The sequence below is a fragment of the Anomaloglossus baeobatrachus genome, chromosome 3, assembly GCF_048569485.1.
Source record: "Anomaloglossus baeobatrachus isolate aAnoBae1 chromosome 3, aAnoBae1.hap1, whole genome shotgun sequence".
In the NCBI taxonomy this organism is placed as follows: domain Eukaryota; kingdom Metazoa; phylum Chordata; class Amphibia; order Anura; family Aromobatidae; genus Anomaloglossus; species Anomaloglossus baeobatrachus.
In genome coordinates this window covers 405,190,654-405,208,450 of record NC_134355.1, presented here as the reverse complement: position 1 = coordinate 405,208,450, position 17,797 = coordinate 405,190,654, and the positions used below count along the sequence as shown (strand labels likewise).

At 45.2% G+C, this 17,797-nt stretch overlaps 1 protein-coding gene across 1 annotated transcript in view; it reads right to left on the bottom strand.

Moving 5' to 3' along the window:
• COL21A1 (collagen type XXI alpha 1 chain) overlaps positions 1-17,797 on the bottom strand; it is a 415,279-nt gene that overhangs the window by 41,387 nt on the left and 356,095 nt on the right. The window contains exons 20-21 of the mRNA XM_075340296.1: positions 13,769-13,822; positions 12,324-12,395 (exon numbers count right to left, since the gene is read on the bottom strand). Of these exons, the coding sequence (XP_075196411.1) occupies positions 12,324-12,395; positions 13,769-13,822 (126 nt within the window). The remainder of the gene's footprint in view (positions 1-12,323; positions 12,396-13,768; positions 13,823-17,797) is intronic.

The window sequence follows — 17,797 nt, the reverse complement described above, 5'->3', positions numbered from 1 at the left end:
GTGTGTGAGGGTCTCTTACTTATTCAATAGGAGAATTGTGTATTTGGGTTTAATATAATATTTTGTCTGGCTATGTTGTTCAATAAAAATTAATACTTTGCATAAATGGGTGGTAGTAAGTATCACATGTGGAGTTCCAGTGCTTATACACATCCTTCCCTTCTTTGTTGGCCTCCATCAAATCCTATTCTCATGAGAAATTCCATGCCTGAAGCTGACTGGAATTGACCTATGGAGTCTCATTCTCAGAATGTTCTTAGAACAAAGCTCCAGAGTTCACACATTGTCAGCAGCAGATAAAGAATTTCTCACAAGCATGAGAAATTACATGCCAGCCATTGATCACGAGACACTAATTTAGCCTCATTCTCAAAATGAGGCTCCATAGTATTTGATAGGTGTCATAGGACACCTATTGGATTACCAACCCATTGGATTACTTTGCAACTTCTATGATTTTTCCAATTAATAAATTGGTGATCAAGGGAGTGTGGGGGGGGGTCTTTATTAAAGTAAATTATTTCTTTCCTGTATGTGTTTTTTAACTGTACACTTACTGGGTTAGTAATGTGGGTGTCTGATAGATGCTGTGGAGACACGGGGCTCAGTGGGTGCTCTTGTCCACTGAACCAGCCGCCTTTAGAAAGACAGCGTGGCTCAGGGCTCATCCCAACTGAACGCCGGCGTCCTTAACCGTGGGCGTAACACTACTCAGACAACACAGGGTGAGGGAATCACAATAATTAGACTTTATTGGATCCCCAAACAATTAACGGCACATAACACATAAACAGCAAAACACCCATGTAACAGGCAACAGAGTCTCACCCTTCCGCTGGCTCACCAGGGATTTACAATGTCCTTGCCTCAGAGCTTCCAGGGCCGCTTACTCCAATCCAGCAGCACCCCGCTTTCGGCGGGCACCCACCGAGAAAGGAATAGCGCCAGATTTAGGAAGCTGGATGAGGACTGCAAAGTCTGTAGCAGGTGACTGAACTGTCCCAACCTGAGTGTCCTCCTAAGGTAGTCCTGGTATGATGATATAATCCTGGCAGCCGGAGTCGAAATCCCTAGACTGTGGATATGGTCTCCAATCGGAACCGGAGTCCCTAGATTGAAGCCACAGGGTATCCTGATCCTCTAGTCAGCTCCTAAGAGCTTAGACTAGATCCATCAGCATCCATCAACAACCACCTGGTGGCTTAAAGAAATCCATTTTATAGCCACAGCCTTCCACTTGGATACACTGCGTCCTCATCGATTGGTTGGACAAGATCACCTCTCCCATTGGATGAATCTCAAGCTGCATGGACAATGTTCATCCAAATGATGTCTACAGAAAGACTGAGGGTATACATGTAGGCTGGAATGCACAGACTAGATAATTGCTACTAAGGTAATCACATTAGCAATACACAACTACATTACAATGATTACTGGAAGAGTCTGGAGAAACAATACGTTTGGCTTTCAGTGACCAACACAATTACATGAGTCAACAAGAGTCTTGTAAAAACAATGAGGGACTTATCCCCCGTCTATAAACAATCTATCATCCTGTCTGGTGAATTTTAAGAAACTTTAACCCATGAGAGTCCATGTCGTCACAGATGCCTATCCATTACTAACCTTTGTGCTTGATGGCAACTGTTAATTCACAGCTGACATGAACTGCAAAAGTTCTACCCCAATTGCCATCGCACCTGGGCAATCGGGAAGAGACGAGCAAAGTGTCAGAATTGGTGCATCTAATGGATGCGCCATTTTTGGGGTGGCTGGCGGCTGCTATTTTTAGGCTAAGAAGGGGCAAATAACCATGGGATTCCCTAGCCTGACAATTCCAACCCCAAGTTGTCTGGTTTACCATGGCGAATGTGAAGGCGGGATATTGTGGCTCATGTACCATTTTGTGTGGTTTCATGTTTTGGGTGTGGTGGTCTGTTTATTCGATGTATTGTTTATCCTGTCTGCAGGGATATAACTAGCGATGAGCGAACCGGCCGTAGTTCGGCTCGAGTTCGGTTCGCCGAACGGAGGTCTCGTTCGACTTCGGTTCGGCGAACCAGTTCGGCGAACCACTCGAACCCCATAGAAAACAATGGCAGGCAATCACAAACACATAAAAACACCTAGAAAACACCCTCAAAGGTGTCCAAAAGGTGACAAACAACTCACAACACAACACAAACACATGGGAAAGTGACAAGGACATATACTCATGCAAAAACAAAAGAGCTGGACAAGGAAAAAGAGGAGGAGACACAGATATAGACATGGCACGCCCTTCTAAAATCATGTAAAACACCGCAAGGTGACTCAAAGCGGAGTCTCCCTTTTTTTCCAAAAATTGGGCAACACAGACAGAACTTCAGTGGCAGCACTTGTGCCCCAGTTGTACACTTCACAGGTAGATTTGCATCAAGCACATTCAAAAATACACCATCCTTAACCGTCCCCAAGATGACCACAGGGTAGGTAGCAAAGTCTTTGCTGAACCATGACTTGTTCATCTTGGCTCCTTTTAAAAAACACAGCAAGCAAGGGTTACTCCAAGCGGAGTCTCCCTTTTTTCCAAAAATTGGGCCACACACACACCCACCCCTTCAGTGGCAGCACTTGTGCCACAGTTGTACACTTCACAGCTAGATTTGCATCAAGCACATTCAAAAATACGCCATCCTTAACCGTCCCCAGGATGACACCGGGGTAGGTAGCAAAGTCTTTGCTGAACCATGACTTGTTTATCTTGGCTCCTTTTAAAAAACACAGCAAGCAAGGATTACTCCAAGCGGAGTCTCCCTTTTTTCCAAAAATTGGGCCACACACACACCCACCCCTTCAGTGGCAGCACTTGTGCCCCAGTTGTACACTTCACAGCTAGATTTGCATCAAGCACATTCAAAAATACGCCATACTTAACCGTCCCCAGGATGACACCAGGGTAGGTAGCAAAGTCTTTGCTGAACCATGACTTGTTCATCTTGGCTCCTTTTACAAAAACACAGCAAGCAAGGGTTACTCCAAGCGGAGTCTCCCTTTTTTCCAAAAATTGGGCCTCACACACACCCACCCATTCAGTGGCAGCACTTTTGCCCCAGTTGTACACTTCACAGCTAGATTTGCATCAAGCACATTCCAAATCCACAAGCATTTACTCTCCCCAGGATGACACAGGGGTAGTAAATTCCTTGTGGATCCATGACTTGTTCATTTTGATGAACGTTAGTCTGTCCACATTGTCACTGGACAGACGCGTGCGCTTATCTGTCAGCACACACCCAGCAGCACTGAAGACACGTTCAGAGACAACGCTGGCAGCTGGACACGACAAAATCTCCAAGGCGTAAGTGGAGAGCTCTGGCCATTTTTCAAGATTTGAAGCCCAAAATGAGCAAGGCTCCATTTGCAAAGTAATGGCATCGATGTTCATTTGGAGATACTCCTGTATCATCCTCTCCAGCTGTTGACTATGTGTCAGACTTGTTGTCTCCGGTGGCCTTGCAAAGGATGGTCTAAAAAAATTATGAAAAGATTCAATAAAATTGCTGTTACCAGCACCAGATATGGTGCTACTGGTATGGGTAGACTGTTGAAGATGACGAGACCGTCCCATGTTTGTCAAGTTACAACTGGGAGATTCACTCCTTGCACCTGCATGGTTGTTTGGTGAAAAAGCCGAACTAAGATCGAGTAACAGCTTCTGCTGATACTCCTGCATACGTGCGTCCCTTTCTATGGCTGGAATTATGTCACAAAATTTGGACTTGTACCGGGGATCTAATAGTGTGGCAAGTCAGTAGTCATCATCACTTCTAATTTTGACAATACGAGGGTCATGTTGGAGGTAGTGCAGCAAGAAGGCACTCATGTGTCTTGCGCAGCCATGCGGACCAAGTCCACGCTGTGTTTATGGCATAGATGTGCTAACCGTTCTTTCTTCCTCTGACATCTCCCCCCTAACCTCTTTCAACTGAAATTTGACCAAGGTCTCCCTCATCCGCTGAGTCTTCCATGTCCATGGACAGTTCGTCCTCCATTTCTTCATTTTCTCCTGCACCTTCCTCAACATTTCGCCTGCTACCATGCGCCCTTGTTGATACCTGTCCCCCATGGTCCCATGCCTGCCGCGTTGGTGATGATGAATGTCTGGACCTTGGTGATGTTATTGTCTCTTGCGCATATGAATCCTCCTGTAGTTCCTCCCCTTCCTGTTGTCCCACCCCCTGACTCCGAATAGTGTTTAACGTGTGCTCCAGCATGTAAATGACTGAAATTGTCATGCTGATAATGGCATTGTCTTGTCAGCGCTAAACATATTCGTCGCCATGTCGAATCTGTGCAGAAGGGTGCATAGGTCCTTGATCTGAGACCCCTCCATCAGGGTGATCTGCCCCACCTCTGCATCTCGTTGGCCCAGGCTATACGTCATGATGTATTGCACCAGGGCTCGACGGTGCTGCCACAGTCACTGTAACATGTGGACAGTCGAATTCCAGCGTGTCGGCACATCGCATTTTAGGCGATGAACCGGCAGGCCGAAAGACTTCTGGAGCGATGCAAGTCGCTCAGCAGCGGTGGTTGAACGGCGGAAGTGAGCAGACAGTTTTTGTGCCCTGTTCAGAAGGCCATCTAGGCCGGGATAGTGTGTTAAAAATTGCTGGACAACAAGGTTCAACACGTGAGCCATACAAGGCACGTGTGTGGTGTGACCTTGCCCAGGCGAAGGGCCGCACTAAGGTTTGCAGCATTGTCGCACACGGCCTTACCAGGCTCCAAGTTGAGTGGAGACAACCATTTGTTCAACTCAGTCTCCAGAGCTGCCCACAACTCAGCCGCTGTGTGACTCTTATTTCCAAGACATTTCAAGCTAAAGACCGCCTGATGCCATTGCGCTCTGCTGCCAGCATAGTAATGAGGGGTGCGTGATTCCTTCTGCGCAGTTAGAACGCTGGTGGCCTGACCAGGCAGGCTTGGGGCGGAGGTGGAGGACCCACACGAGGTGGAGGAGGCAGAAGCAGTGGTGGAACTTGGACAGACAGTGGATTGACACACCAGTCGTGGGGACGGCAAGACTTGTGCAGCAGACCCTTCACCATCTATCACCATAGTTACCCAGTGCCCAGTCAGCAACATGTAACATCCCTGTCCATGCTTACGGGTCCAAGTATCGGTGGTGAAATGCACCCGTTGACACACAGAGTTTCCTAAGGAAGCGGTGATGCTGAGTGCGACATGCTGGTGTAGCGCAGGCACACCTTTCTTAGAGAAGTAGTGGCGACTGGGCATCTGGTACTGGGGCACAGTGACAGACATAAGGTCTCTAAAATCCTGTGTGTCCACCAGGCGGAAAGGCAGCATTTTGGTAGCCAAGAGCTTACAGAGGGATAAAGTCAACCTCTTAGCTTTGTCATGGGTTGCAGGAAATGGCCTTTTATTTTTCCACATCTGAGGGACAGAGATCTGGCTGCTGTGTGTAGACAGTGTTGAGTAGGGTGTCCCTGGAAAAATGCAGGTTTGTGAGGAAAGTGCAGGCATAGACATGATGTTGCCTTCATCCAACGTTGGTGCTATCGATGTCTGAGAGAGCTGTACACACGCACTTGTTTCCCCTTCCAAACCAACTGACGACCTACCAAGCAAACAGCAAGTTGCGGTTACAGTGATGGAAGTTGTGCGTGGAAAACCAGGTGTGACAGCTGTCCCCACAGTCCTAGAAGATAAAGAGCGTGCAGATGCACTGGAAGGGGCAGGCGGTGGATGGTACGCTCTGCTAGGCCGCATTGCAGCACGGTGAGCTTCCCACTGGGACATATGATATTTATTCATGTGACGATTCATGGAAGAAGTTGTCAAACTGCTGAGGTTTTGCCCTCTACTAACAGAATCACGACAAATTTTACAGATCACATATTTTGGGCGATCTTTTGCTATGTCAAAAAAGGACCAGGCTAGGCAAGGCTTAGAGGGCATGCGACCTGCTGATCCACTCCGACTAGTGCTCAGAGGCACAGTGATGGCTGAGGATGCAGTTGTAGACGTGCTACTAGTGCTCCGACTCTGTCCAGGAAGGCGCAAGGTAACTTCGTCGTCAGTTGCATCCTCCTCCACCGCCTCTGTTGACCTCCTCGAGGGCCTGACTGTGGGTTGACAGTAGGTGGGATCTAGAACTTCCTCATCAATTGTTGTGTTTGTACTCCCCTCACCCTCAGACCGAGCCTCTTCTTGCCCTGACCAAATATTTAAGTTGTCATCCTAATCTGATATCTGCGTCTCATCTTCATCAGTATGTTCCTCATTGTCTATAACAACAGCTGTTACAGTTTGTGAAAAAGGGTCAACATTATGCTCCGAAACTTGGTCCTCACGGCCTGAATCAGAGTCACAAAGGTTCTGGGCATCACTGCAGACCATTTCCTGGTCTGTACTCACTGTAGCTTGGGAGCAGACCTCTGATTCCCAGGCTATAGTGTGACTGAACAGCTCTGCAGACTTAGCCATCTCAGTTCCACCATACTGTTCAGGGCGGATGGAGACTTCAGAGCTGGGAGAAAGCAAGTGGGATTGGGATGACAACTCAGAGGACTGGTGTTTTTTGGATGCGGTAGTTGAGTGGTGGAGAGGGCACTTGTTGGACCACTTGAGATCCATTCAAGCATTTTCCTTTTTTGGCCATCATCTACCTTTGTGCCAGTTGTTCGTGTCTGTAAAAAAAGGAGCACATCGGATTGTCCACGGTAAGTAGTAGACATCTTACTTTTGCTGAAAGATGGTCTATCTTCAGCAGATGTTAATGGAGCTTTGCCACCTTCCCCACGGACAAACCCTTTTTTTCCTTTTCCAACACGCCTCTTCCCCTTTCCACCAGCATCTGTCATTTTGCCACTCATTTTGATTGCGACAAGATTGTGCACTTAAAATGTGGTAGTAAAAATTGAGAGGTGGTGTAGATTGCAGCGGTGGTCTACCTTTATTGACAGCAGAATAAACAACAATAACTATCCCGGACAATGAAACAATGGCCCTTAAAATGACAGCACAGTTTGCTAGTATAATAGCTTAGTAAAAATGAGTTTAAGTGTGCAATGCAGAGGTTCTGCAAATAGCTTTGCACTAGTGGGACACTAATGGAAGTCCAACTGCCACTTTTAGGATGCCACTAAGTTTACTCAGTGTTTGCTAGTATAATGGCTTAGTAACAGTGAGTTTGGGTGTGCAATGCAGAGGTTCTGCAAATAGATTTGCACTAGTGGGACACTAATGGAAGTCCAACAGCCACTTTTAGGATGCCACTAAGTGTACTCAGTGTTTGCTAGTATAATGGCTTAGTAACAATGAGTTTGAGTGTGCAATGCAGAGGTTCTGCAAATAGATTTGCACTAGTGGGACACTAATGGAAGTCCAACTGCCACTTTTAGGATGCCACTAAGTTTACTCAGTGTTTGCTAGTATAATGGCTTCATAACAATGAGTTTGAGTGTGCAATGCAGAGGTGCTGCAAATAGATTTGCAACAGTGGGACAATAGTGGAAGTCCAACAGACACTTTTAGGATGCCACTACGTTTCCTCAGTGTTTGCTAGTATAATGGCTTAGTAACAATGAGTTTGGGTGTGCAAAGGGCAGGAGGGTACAATGGCAGAGTTCTGGGTCTGGGTAGAGGAAAGGAAGCCTGACTTTATATCCCTCCAAATGGGGAAATGCAGTGAGGAATCCCTGACCTTAGCTACACAGACGCTGTTAGCTTGTGTAGCTGTTAAAATCTATTTCCACGGACCTGACTGTCACCTATGGCTCTGAGCCTGCTCTAATTATCCCTTACAAGAGGTGAAAGAAACTTCTATTTCTATTCTGTATAGCGCTGTGTATAGAGCGTACACAGCAGTATCAGAGACAGGAGCTACGCCAGCGGTGACTGACACCCAGATGCAGAAGGCAGATAATGGCGTCCAGACAGGCAGATGCCCGTATTTATAATGTAGGGACATGTGACAAGGACATCCTATCACACATGCCGTTGCTTCTCTGGCTAAAAGTCCACTTAGCTGTGTGTGTGTCTGGGATTGGCTGACATGCTGGCCCGCCCCACTACACGCGCGCGCTTAGGGAAGGAAGACAAGGAAAAAAAAATGGCGATCACCATTATCCCAGCAGCAGTGATCTAAATGCACTGTTCCCGCACACTATACGCTGAAATTTCTTAATAGTGTGAGTCACAGAGTGACTTGCACTATTACAGCGGAAAGCCAGCTAGTAATTAGCTTGGCTTTATGCTGCTAGAACCGTTCTCGAACGTAACTAGAACTATCGAGCTTTAGCAAAAAGCTCGAGTTCTAGTTCGATCTAGAACAGCCCCCAAAATCACTCGAACCACGAACTGGAGAACCACGAACCACGAACCACGAACCGCGCTCAACTCTAGTTATAACTCCTTGAAGCGCTTCTGTCCCTAGGTGTGGGGGAGGGGGCCTGGAATCCACCTAAACTCTCTGCTTATTAGAGGGATTAGTGATTCAGTCTGGCTGAGGAGAAGAGAGAAGCAGTCTGTTTGAGAACTTGAAGAGAGAAGGAAGAAGATTGATCTGAAGGTGGGCTGAAGGTGCGGCTCCTCAGAGAGACCTGGACATTTATTTATATCTTTCTGGACTATATTCATGTTTCTTTACTATTTTTACCCTCTGTATGGTGTATTATTTTATGGACCGTTTGTTTGCTTGGAATAAATATTCTTGGATTGCTCACTCATGTCTCGCTCTGTTGATAGTGTGATATGGAAGAAGGACTCCGTCACAACTGGTGGCAGTGGTGGGATCAACAGAGCTAAGCCCAATGGAGATCCACCCACAGAGTGAGTTCAGAAACTGGACTGCATCCAGTCTACAGGAGAGAGCCCGAGATCTGGGCCTGAACTACAAGGGGATTAGTAAAGAAGCCTAATTAACCTACTGGTGGGTGAAAGCCAATCCTCCTCCTCCCAGATGTCTAGTGGACAAACGCTAGAGACGGTGATCCCTGCCTCAAAAAGTCAGTGGTTGGTATGGTTCGAAGAAGAGCTGGCAGCTCTGGGCACTGGTGTATCTCAGGAGTATAAGATAAAGGCTGCTCATTGAGCACAGAGGAGCCAAGAAGTAATGGAGTCTGGCAGAGAGAGTAATGTGAGTTGTAGTGTAAACCCAGCAATCCAGGAACCTGTACGGATAACCCGGGCAGACTTCAAGCCATTTGATGAGGCTTCCAGAGATGTTGAAGGGTTCTTCAAGGACTTTGAGCAGCAGTGTGCCGTGATGGAGGTGCCCCACTCTGGCTGGATGCATTTGTTAGTGGGACTCCTAAACAGAATCCAGGCAGAGGCTTATCGCACCATTGACTCTCAGCGGAACCGGGATTATAACATTGTAAGTCACACTATCCTGGATTACCATGCTATCACCCCAGACTCACATAGGGCACAGTTCCGACACCTCCCATGCACCACGGGGGGATCATTTAGGATGTATACCTATAAGATGTCCCAGGCATGTCGGAGATGGCTGGAAGCGGAAAATGCCTTCACTGTGGAAGACGTAATGCAGGCATTTCTTATAGAACAATTCCTTTTTAAGTGTCCCTCTGAAATACGAGAATGGGTCAGAGAGCGCATGCCATGCACCTTGGATAGAGCTGCAGCCCTGGCTGATGAGGCCCTTACTATCTGACCACAATGATGGAAAGCTTCTGGACAATAAGCCACAGCCTGCTTCTGCGCCCCAGACCCCTCTCCAGTTATATCTGCGTCTCCAACCAGCCGCAGGGCGATGACAACCACAGCTCACAATCCTGGGCTCCAACAATTTCGACCACTCCCTGTGGGAATCACAGAGAGGAGATATTATGGCTGCGGGCAACCTTGACACCTGCAATCCAGTTGTCCTGTAAGGCTTCGGAGAGACGCCCACACAACTCCACCTTGTCTGGTGAATTTTGTGCATTCCATCCTGCCTGAGGAAGAGGTACAACCACCTCCACTGGAGTGTACCGCTGACCCCTGCACCATAGATGCCCCTTTTGGAGTTTATGGCCTCTGGCCCTGTCACCAGGTTCTCCTATTGCCTTCTCTAGAATGCACATTGGAAGGAGTATGACGCAGAGGAGATGTTATCAATGTGGGCAGCCTGGGAATTTGCAAAACACTTGCCCTGCTGGTCGATTGAGGAATGACCTTGCACTAAATCAACCTGTTCATTCTCTACAACCAAATACAAGGTGGGAAGAGTTGCCACCCCTTCAAGTTGACTTGCCTAATGACTCAGACACTCATGGTCAGCCACTAGGGGTTTATGGGGTCTATGCCACAGCCCCGAGTTCCTCTCACCATCAAAGTAAGCACTTACAGGAGGTTGTGCTGGATGGGGAGAGAGTCATTGGATTTTGTGACTCTGGGGCATTTCTCACAACAGTTGATTCCCGGGTGGTTCGGTCAGAGGCGATACATCATGGACCAGGGATTGTTATTGAATTCGCTGGAGGACAAAGGAGAAATATCCCAAAGGCGACTGTAGATATGGACTTTGACTTTGGGGTCATGCAATGTGTGGTTGGGGTGATGAGTGGCCTGCATGCAGATATTTTCCTAGGAAATTATGTAGGAGATCTACAATGCCGATTTGTGGGTGCAGGACGCACAGTTTGAGTGAAGGAGGACACAAAGTGAAGCTTGTCCTTACAACACTACCACGGTACAAGGGAGTATGCACAGCTGAGCGACATGGACTTAAGTGAGGTGGCCAGAGGTCTGTGTAGACCTCATGGCGTACTCACTTATTAAAAAGGAGGGAGAGGTTGTGATGGTGGGTTATTGTGAGTATGCACCATTTTGTTTCGTTTCATGGTTTGGGCGTGGTGGTCTGCCTATTCGATGTATTGTTTATCCTGTCTACAGGGTTATAACTCCTTGAAGTGCTTCTGTCCCTAGGTGTGGAGGAGGGGGCCTGGAATCCACCTAAACTCTCTGCTTACCAGAGGGATTAGTGATTCAGTCTGGCTGAGCAGGAGAAGAGAGAAGCAGTCTGAGAACTTGAAGAGAGAAAGACGAAGATTGATCCTCTGGGCTGAAGGTGCGAGTCGCAGACAGACCTGGACATTTATTTATCGCTTTCTGGACTATATTCGTGTTTCTTCACTATTTTTACACTCTCTATGGTGGATTATTTTATGTACCGTTTGATTTGATTGGAATATATATTTTTGGATTGCTCACTCATCTCTCGCTCTGTTGATTGTGTAATATGGGAGAATGACCCTGTCATAGCAGGGTATCAAAAATAGGGGGGAGCCCATACCGTTTTTTTGTAATTATTTAAATAAATGATTTAAAAATCTCTGTGGGGTCCCCTCTATTTTGATAACCAGGTAAGGTAAAGCAGACAGATTAGGGCTGCAGCCCACAACTGTCTGCTTTACCTGCACTGGTTATCAAAAATAGGAGAACCCCACATTATTATTATTTTTTTTTAATTATCCCTAACCACTTTTGTTTGCTAGGCAATTGTGCTACTCTTACCCCAATTTTGCTTCCCTTTACAGCCCCTTAGCCCTCACTGCGATCATTTTACCACCATTTTACAGCACCAAAGTTCGGATCCCCATTAACTTATATGGGGTTCGTGGTCTGGGGTCAAGTTCAGGTCAAGTTTTTTAAATTGTCAGGCTGAACCAAGCAAACCAGAACTTCCACGGGTCCGCTCATCCCTGCTTTACACGCAACGACATCGCTAACGAGATGTCGTTGGGGGTCACGGAATTCGTGACGCACATTCGGCCAAGGTTAGCGACGTCATTGCGTGTGAAACGCACGAACGACCGTTAACAATCAAAATTACTTACCTCTATTCCCAATTATCATTGCTGTTGCAGGATGCAGGTTGTTTGTCGTTCCTGCGGCAGCACACATCACTATGTGTGACACCACAGGAACGAGGAACATCACCGAACCTGCGGCCACCAGCAATAAGGAAGGAAGGAGGTGGGCTGGATGTTCTGCCTGCTCATCTCCATCCCTCCACTTCTATTGGGCGGCCGCATAGTGACGTTGCTGTGACGCTGCAGGAACCGCCCCCTTAGAAAGGAGGCGGTTTGCCGGCCACAGCAACGTTGCTAGGCAGGTAAGTACATGTGACCATTCTTAGCGATGTTGTGCGCCATGGGCAGCGATTTGCCCGTGACGCACAACCGACGGGGGCAGGTGCTTTCACGCTATGTGTAATGTGGCCTTATTAGTAAACAGTAAAAAAACTTGAAATGCTGTACTAATTTTCTGAATGAAAAATCAGTTTATTAGAATAAAATTACCTTGGCACCAGTAAGTCCAGGGATTCCTCTATATCCTGGTGAGCCTAGAAGGCCATTTTCTCCTTTTTCTCCCTGATAAGTAGGTTTAGTAGATAAGAGCAGTATGTATTAAACATTTGTGTAAGTTAGCAGTAACAAAAGGCAGTGGCAATTATGGGGTACCAATTTATTTTTACAGCCACTGCGATCTGAGTGAAAGCCAATGTCCATTGATTCCTATAGCACATCATTTTGAGAACGTTCTTAGAACAATGCTGCAGATTTCACTGTCAGTATGTACGAAATTTCCCATAAGCATCAGCAATTCCAGGCCAGCCGCTGAGCGACAGTGACTGATAGAGCTTCATTCTCAGAAACCTCTCAGAATAATGTTCCATAGGAATCAATGGACTTCGTATGACATTATATTTTGGATTGTGTTGGAATTTACAGGATTTATGTTCAAGTAATAAATTGGGGAATGAGGGAGTATGGGGTAGACTGTATTCAAATAAACTTTTTTCCCTTTTTTCTTTTTTAATTCTATACTTGCGATGTTAGTAATCAGAGTGTCTGATAGACTCTTACCCATTACTAACCCCTGGGCTTGATGTCATCTGTCAATACACAACTGAAATCAACACCAAAAGTATTGCCCTGATTTCCACCACACCAGGGCAATTGAAAAGAGCCGGGTAAAGGCTGAAATTGGTGCATCTAATGAAAGTATCACTTGTGAAGTGGCTGCGGACTGCTACTTTTAGGCTGTGAGAGGCCAAACAACCATGACCCTTCCCAATCTAATAATAGCCGTCGCAGCTCCCAGTTGTCTGCTTTACCTTGGCTGGTTATCAAAAATAGGGTGGAGCCTATGCCATTTTCTTAAATGATTTATTTACAGAATATTTAAAAACAGCGTTGGATCCCCTCTATTTTTAATAACCAGCTGAGCGCTGCAGCCCGCAATTGTCTGTTTTACGTGCACTGGTTATCAAAAATAGGTGGGAGCCAACATCATTTTTTATTTTTTTTTATTCCATATTCACATATGTGCAGGGCAATTGCCTCTATTTTGCTTCCTTCTGCAGTGCCCTAGCCCTTAAAATGACCATTTTACAGACATTTTTACAGTATAGAAGTGTAGTTCTCCATTGACTTATATGGGGTCCGGGATGAGATTTGTGTCAAGTCTGGGTCGCAAAGTGAACTTTTAACTAAAGTCCGGTCCAACCCGATGAGCCTGAACATCCACGGGTTTGCTTATCAATAGCTCTGCTTTCTGATAGAGGAGAGTAACAGACAGGTCTAGTCAAATGCTCCTCAATCAATCTCATGTTAAGAACACAAGTATTATGTTGTCAGTGAGGAAGATTGAACTAGCAAGTTGGCAATTATCCTCAACACAATTGTTAAAATGAAAATAAAGTGGATAACTCCTTTTGTATAATTGGAAAATATAAACATACCTTTATGCCTAATGGACCAGTTTTTCCAGGTATTCCAGGATCGCCTTTATTTCCCTGTAAAAAATGGGATTTCTTTTTTATTTTTTTTTTAGTGTAATGTAAATTTCTAGTCCAATTAAAAAGAAAATAAACTGGTTCTTAATGTGGTTTTACATATAGTCCTTTTTTCTTGCAATAATGCTGCATGTATTGCATAGAGAAAAGAATCCAGCACTCTGGAAAATTTTGCAATTTCCAAGATTTTTAATGATGTCTCATATCATGTATAATCATGTGCCATTTCGTTCTTTGTATTTTATCATACATACAGTAAAATAAATTAAAATAAAAAAACAAAAAATCAAAATATAGAAGACAACTTAAATGATATAAAGTAATGGGACAACCTATGGACATAAAAAGGGGAGGGGGTTTAAATAAAAAACAACTAGATATAATCCTGATCTTCACAACCATAATATACCCAAATGATTTTTAAAAAAATATTTACAAGCGGATGGACAAAATAGATTAGAAACAGATTTTGGGAGGCTACAAAGCACTAAAATAAAATTTTCTCATCTTTAGACAAAGAGAGGAACTAAATAACATACAGTCATAGATATATATATATATATATATATATATACAGTTAGGTCCAGAAATATTTGGACAGTGACACAATTTTCACGAGTTGGGCTCTGCATGCCACCACATTGGATTTGAAATGAAACCTCTACAACAGAATTCAAGTGCAGATTGTAACGTTTAATTTGAAGGTTTGAACAAAAATATCTGATAGAAATTGTAGGAATTGTACACATTTCTTTACAAACACTCCACATTTTAGGAGGTCAAAAGTAATTGGACAAATAAACCAAACCCAAACAAAATATTTTTATTTTCAATATTTTGTTGCGAATCCTTTGGAGGCAATCACTTCCTTAAGTCTGGAACCCATGGACATCACCAAACGCTGGATTTCCTCCTTCTTAATGCTTTGCCAGGCCTTTACAGCTGCAGCCTTCAGGTCTTGCTTGTTTGTGGGTCTTTCCGTCTTAAGTCTGGATTTGAGCAAGTGAAATGCATGCTCAATTGGGTTAAGATCTGGTGATTGACTTGGCCATTGCAGAATGTTCCACTTTTTTGCACTCATGAACACCTGGGTAGCTTTGGCTGTATGCTTGGGGTCATTGTCCATCTGTACTATGAAGCGCCGTCCGATCAACTTTGCGGCATTTGGCTGAATCTGGGCTGAAAGTAATCCCGGTACACTTCAGAATTCATCCGGCTACTCTTGTCTGCTGTTATGTCATCAATAAACACAAGTGACCCAGTGCCATTGAAAGCCATGCATGCCCATGCCATCACGTTGCCTCCACCATGTTTTACAGAGGATGTGGTGTGCCTTGGATCATGTGCCGTTCCCTTTCTTCTCCAAACTTTTTTCTTCCCATCATTCTGGTACAGGTTGATCTTTGTCTCATCTGTCCATAGAATACTTTTCCAGAACTGAGCTGGCTTCATGAGGTGTTTTTCAGCAAATTTAACTCTGGCCTGTCTATTTTTGGAATTGATGAATGGTTTGCATTTAGATGTGAACCCTTTGTATTTACTTTCATGGAGTCTTCTCTTTACTGTTGACTTAGAGACAGATACACCTACTTCACTGAGAGTGTCCTGGACTTCACTTGATGTTGTGAATGGGTTCTTCTTCACCAAAGAAAGTATGCGGCGATCATCCACCACTGTTGTCATCCGTGGACGCCCAGGCCTTTTTGAGTTCCCAAGCTCACCAGTCAATTCCTTTTTTCTCAGAATGTACCCGACTGTTGATTTTGCTACTCCAAGCATGTCTGCTATCTCTCTGATGGATGGTTTTTTTTTCAGCCTCAGGATGTTCTGTTTCACCTCAATTGAGAGTTCCTTAGACCGCATGTTGTCTGGTCACAGCAACAGCTTTCAAATGCAAAACCACACACCTGTAATCAACCCCAGACCTTTTAACTACTTCATTGATTACAGGTTAACGAGGGAGATGCCTTCAGAGTTAATTGCAGACCTTAGAGTCCCTTGTCCAATTACTTTTGGTCCCTTTAAAAAGAGGAGGCTATGCATTACAGAGCTATGATTCCTAAACCCTTTCTCCGATTTGGATGTGAAAACTCTCATATAGCAGCTGGGAGTGTGCACTTTCAGCCCATATTATATCTATAATTGTATTTCTGAACATGTTTTTGTAAACAGCTAAAATAACAAAACTTGTGTCACTGTCCAAATATTTCTGGACCTAACTGTATGTATGTATATATATATACATATATATATATATATATATATATATATATAAAAGGAGAAAATGAGCATGATGTTATTCTGCATCAGTCTTGAACTAACTTCCTGATAATATGTACAAAAAGAAGAGGGGAACAGACTATGGTGAATATATATTGTGATTTAATTCATATTTTACAGAAACCAACTTAGGTTAACAGATGTAGCAGGTGCATTGAGAAATGTCTAAGCTAATGAGAAACTACGGTAGATGTATAGGTGAAATGGATAGGACAAAGAGAATAGAATGTAATCTAATATATAAAGCTCAGTGTATGTATGTGTGTAAATATATGTGTGTGTCTGTGTGTGTGTGTGTGTGTGTCTGTGTGTGTGTGTGTGTATGTCCGCTAAAGGAATCCGCACCATCGCATTTACAATTATGAAACTTTGCTCAGTCACTCCATGTGACTCAGGGAACGTCATAGACTATGTTTGGGCAGGAAAATTTAACTCTGTGCTTTCCAGTTACTCTGCAAAAATCCTGCAGCCATTAAACTGAATGGAGCTGGGAGCTGCAGGCTATAAATAGCAACTATCAGTGGTTGCTATAGGATCAAAATAAACTGTTACTATAAGAAGCTTATGTGTGAGGTAAAGAGATGTCGGTGGTGAGATGGATATAGAGAAACAGAGACACAGACAGAGACAGACGGGGAAAGAGACAGCCGGGCAAAGAGACAGCCAGGCAAAGAGACTGCCGGGCAAAGAGACAGACGGGCAAAGTGACAGACGGGCAAAGAGACAGCCCTGGAAAGAGACAGCCTTGGAAAGAGACAGCCCTGGAAAGAGACAGATGGACAAAGAGACAGACGGGCGAAGAGACAGACGGGCGAAGAGACAGATGGGCAAAGAGACAGATGGGCAAAGGGACAGACCGGGCAAAGAGACAGACCGGGCAAAGAGACAGACCTGTAAGGAGACAGACCTGGAAGGAGACAGACTGGGCAAAGAGACAGATGGGCAAAGAGACAGCCCTGGAAAGAGACAGCCCTGAAAATAAGAAACCGGGCAAAGAGACAACCGGGCAAAGAGATAAACCGGGCAAAGAGACAGCCAGGCAAAGAGACAAATGCCCAAAGAGACAGCCGGGCAAAGAGACAAATGCCCAATGAGACAGCCGGGCAAAGAGACAGACGGGCAAAGAGACAGACGTGCAAAGAGACAGACCGGGCAAAGAGACAGACCTGGAAAGAGACAGACCTGGAAAGAGACAGACCAGGAAAGAGACAGACCAGGAAAGAGACAGACTGGGAAAGAGACAGACCGGGCAAAGAGACAGACGGGCAAAGAGACAGCCCTGAAAAGAGACAACCCTGAAAAGAGGCCGACGGGCAAAGAGAAAGCCAGGCAAAGAGACAGCCGGGCAAAGAGACAGACCTGGAAAGAGACAGACCTGGAAAGAGACAGACGGGCAAAGAGACAGACCTGGAAAGAGACAGACTTGGAAAGAGACAGACCTGGAAAGAGACAGACTCAGAAAGAGACAGAGCGGGAAAGAGACAGAGCGGGAAAAAGACAGACCAGGAAAGAGACAGACCAGGAAAGAGACAGACCAGTTAAGAGACAGACCTAGAAACAGACAGCCGGGCAAAGAGACAGCCGGGCAAAGAGACAGCGAGAGAGACAGACAGAAACAGAGACTGAGACAGATAGACTGATGCAAATACAGACAGAGAGATAGAAACAGACAGACAAGGAAAGAGACAGACAGAG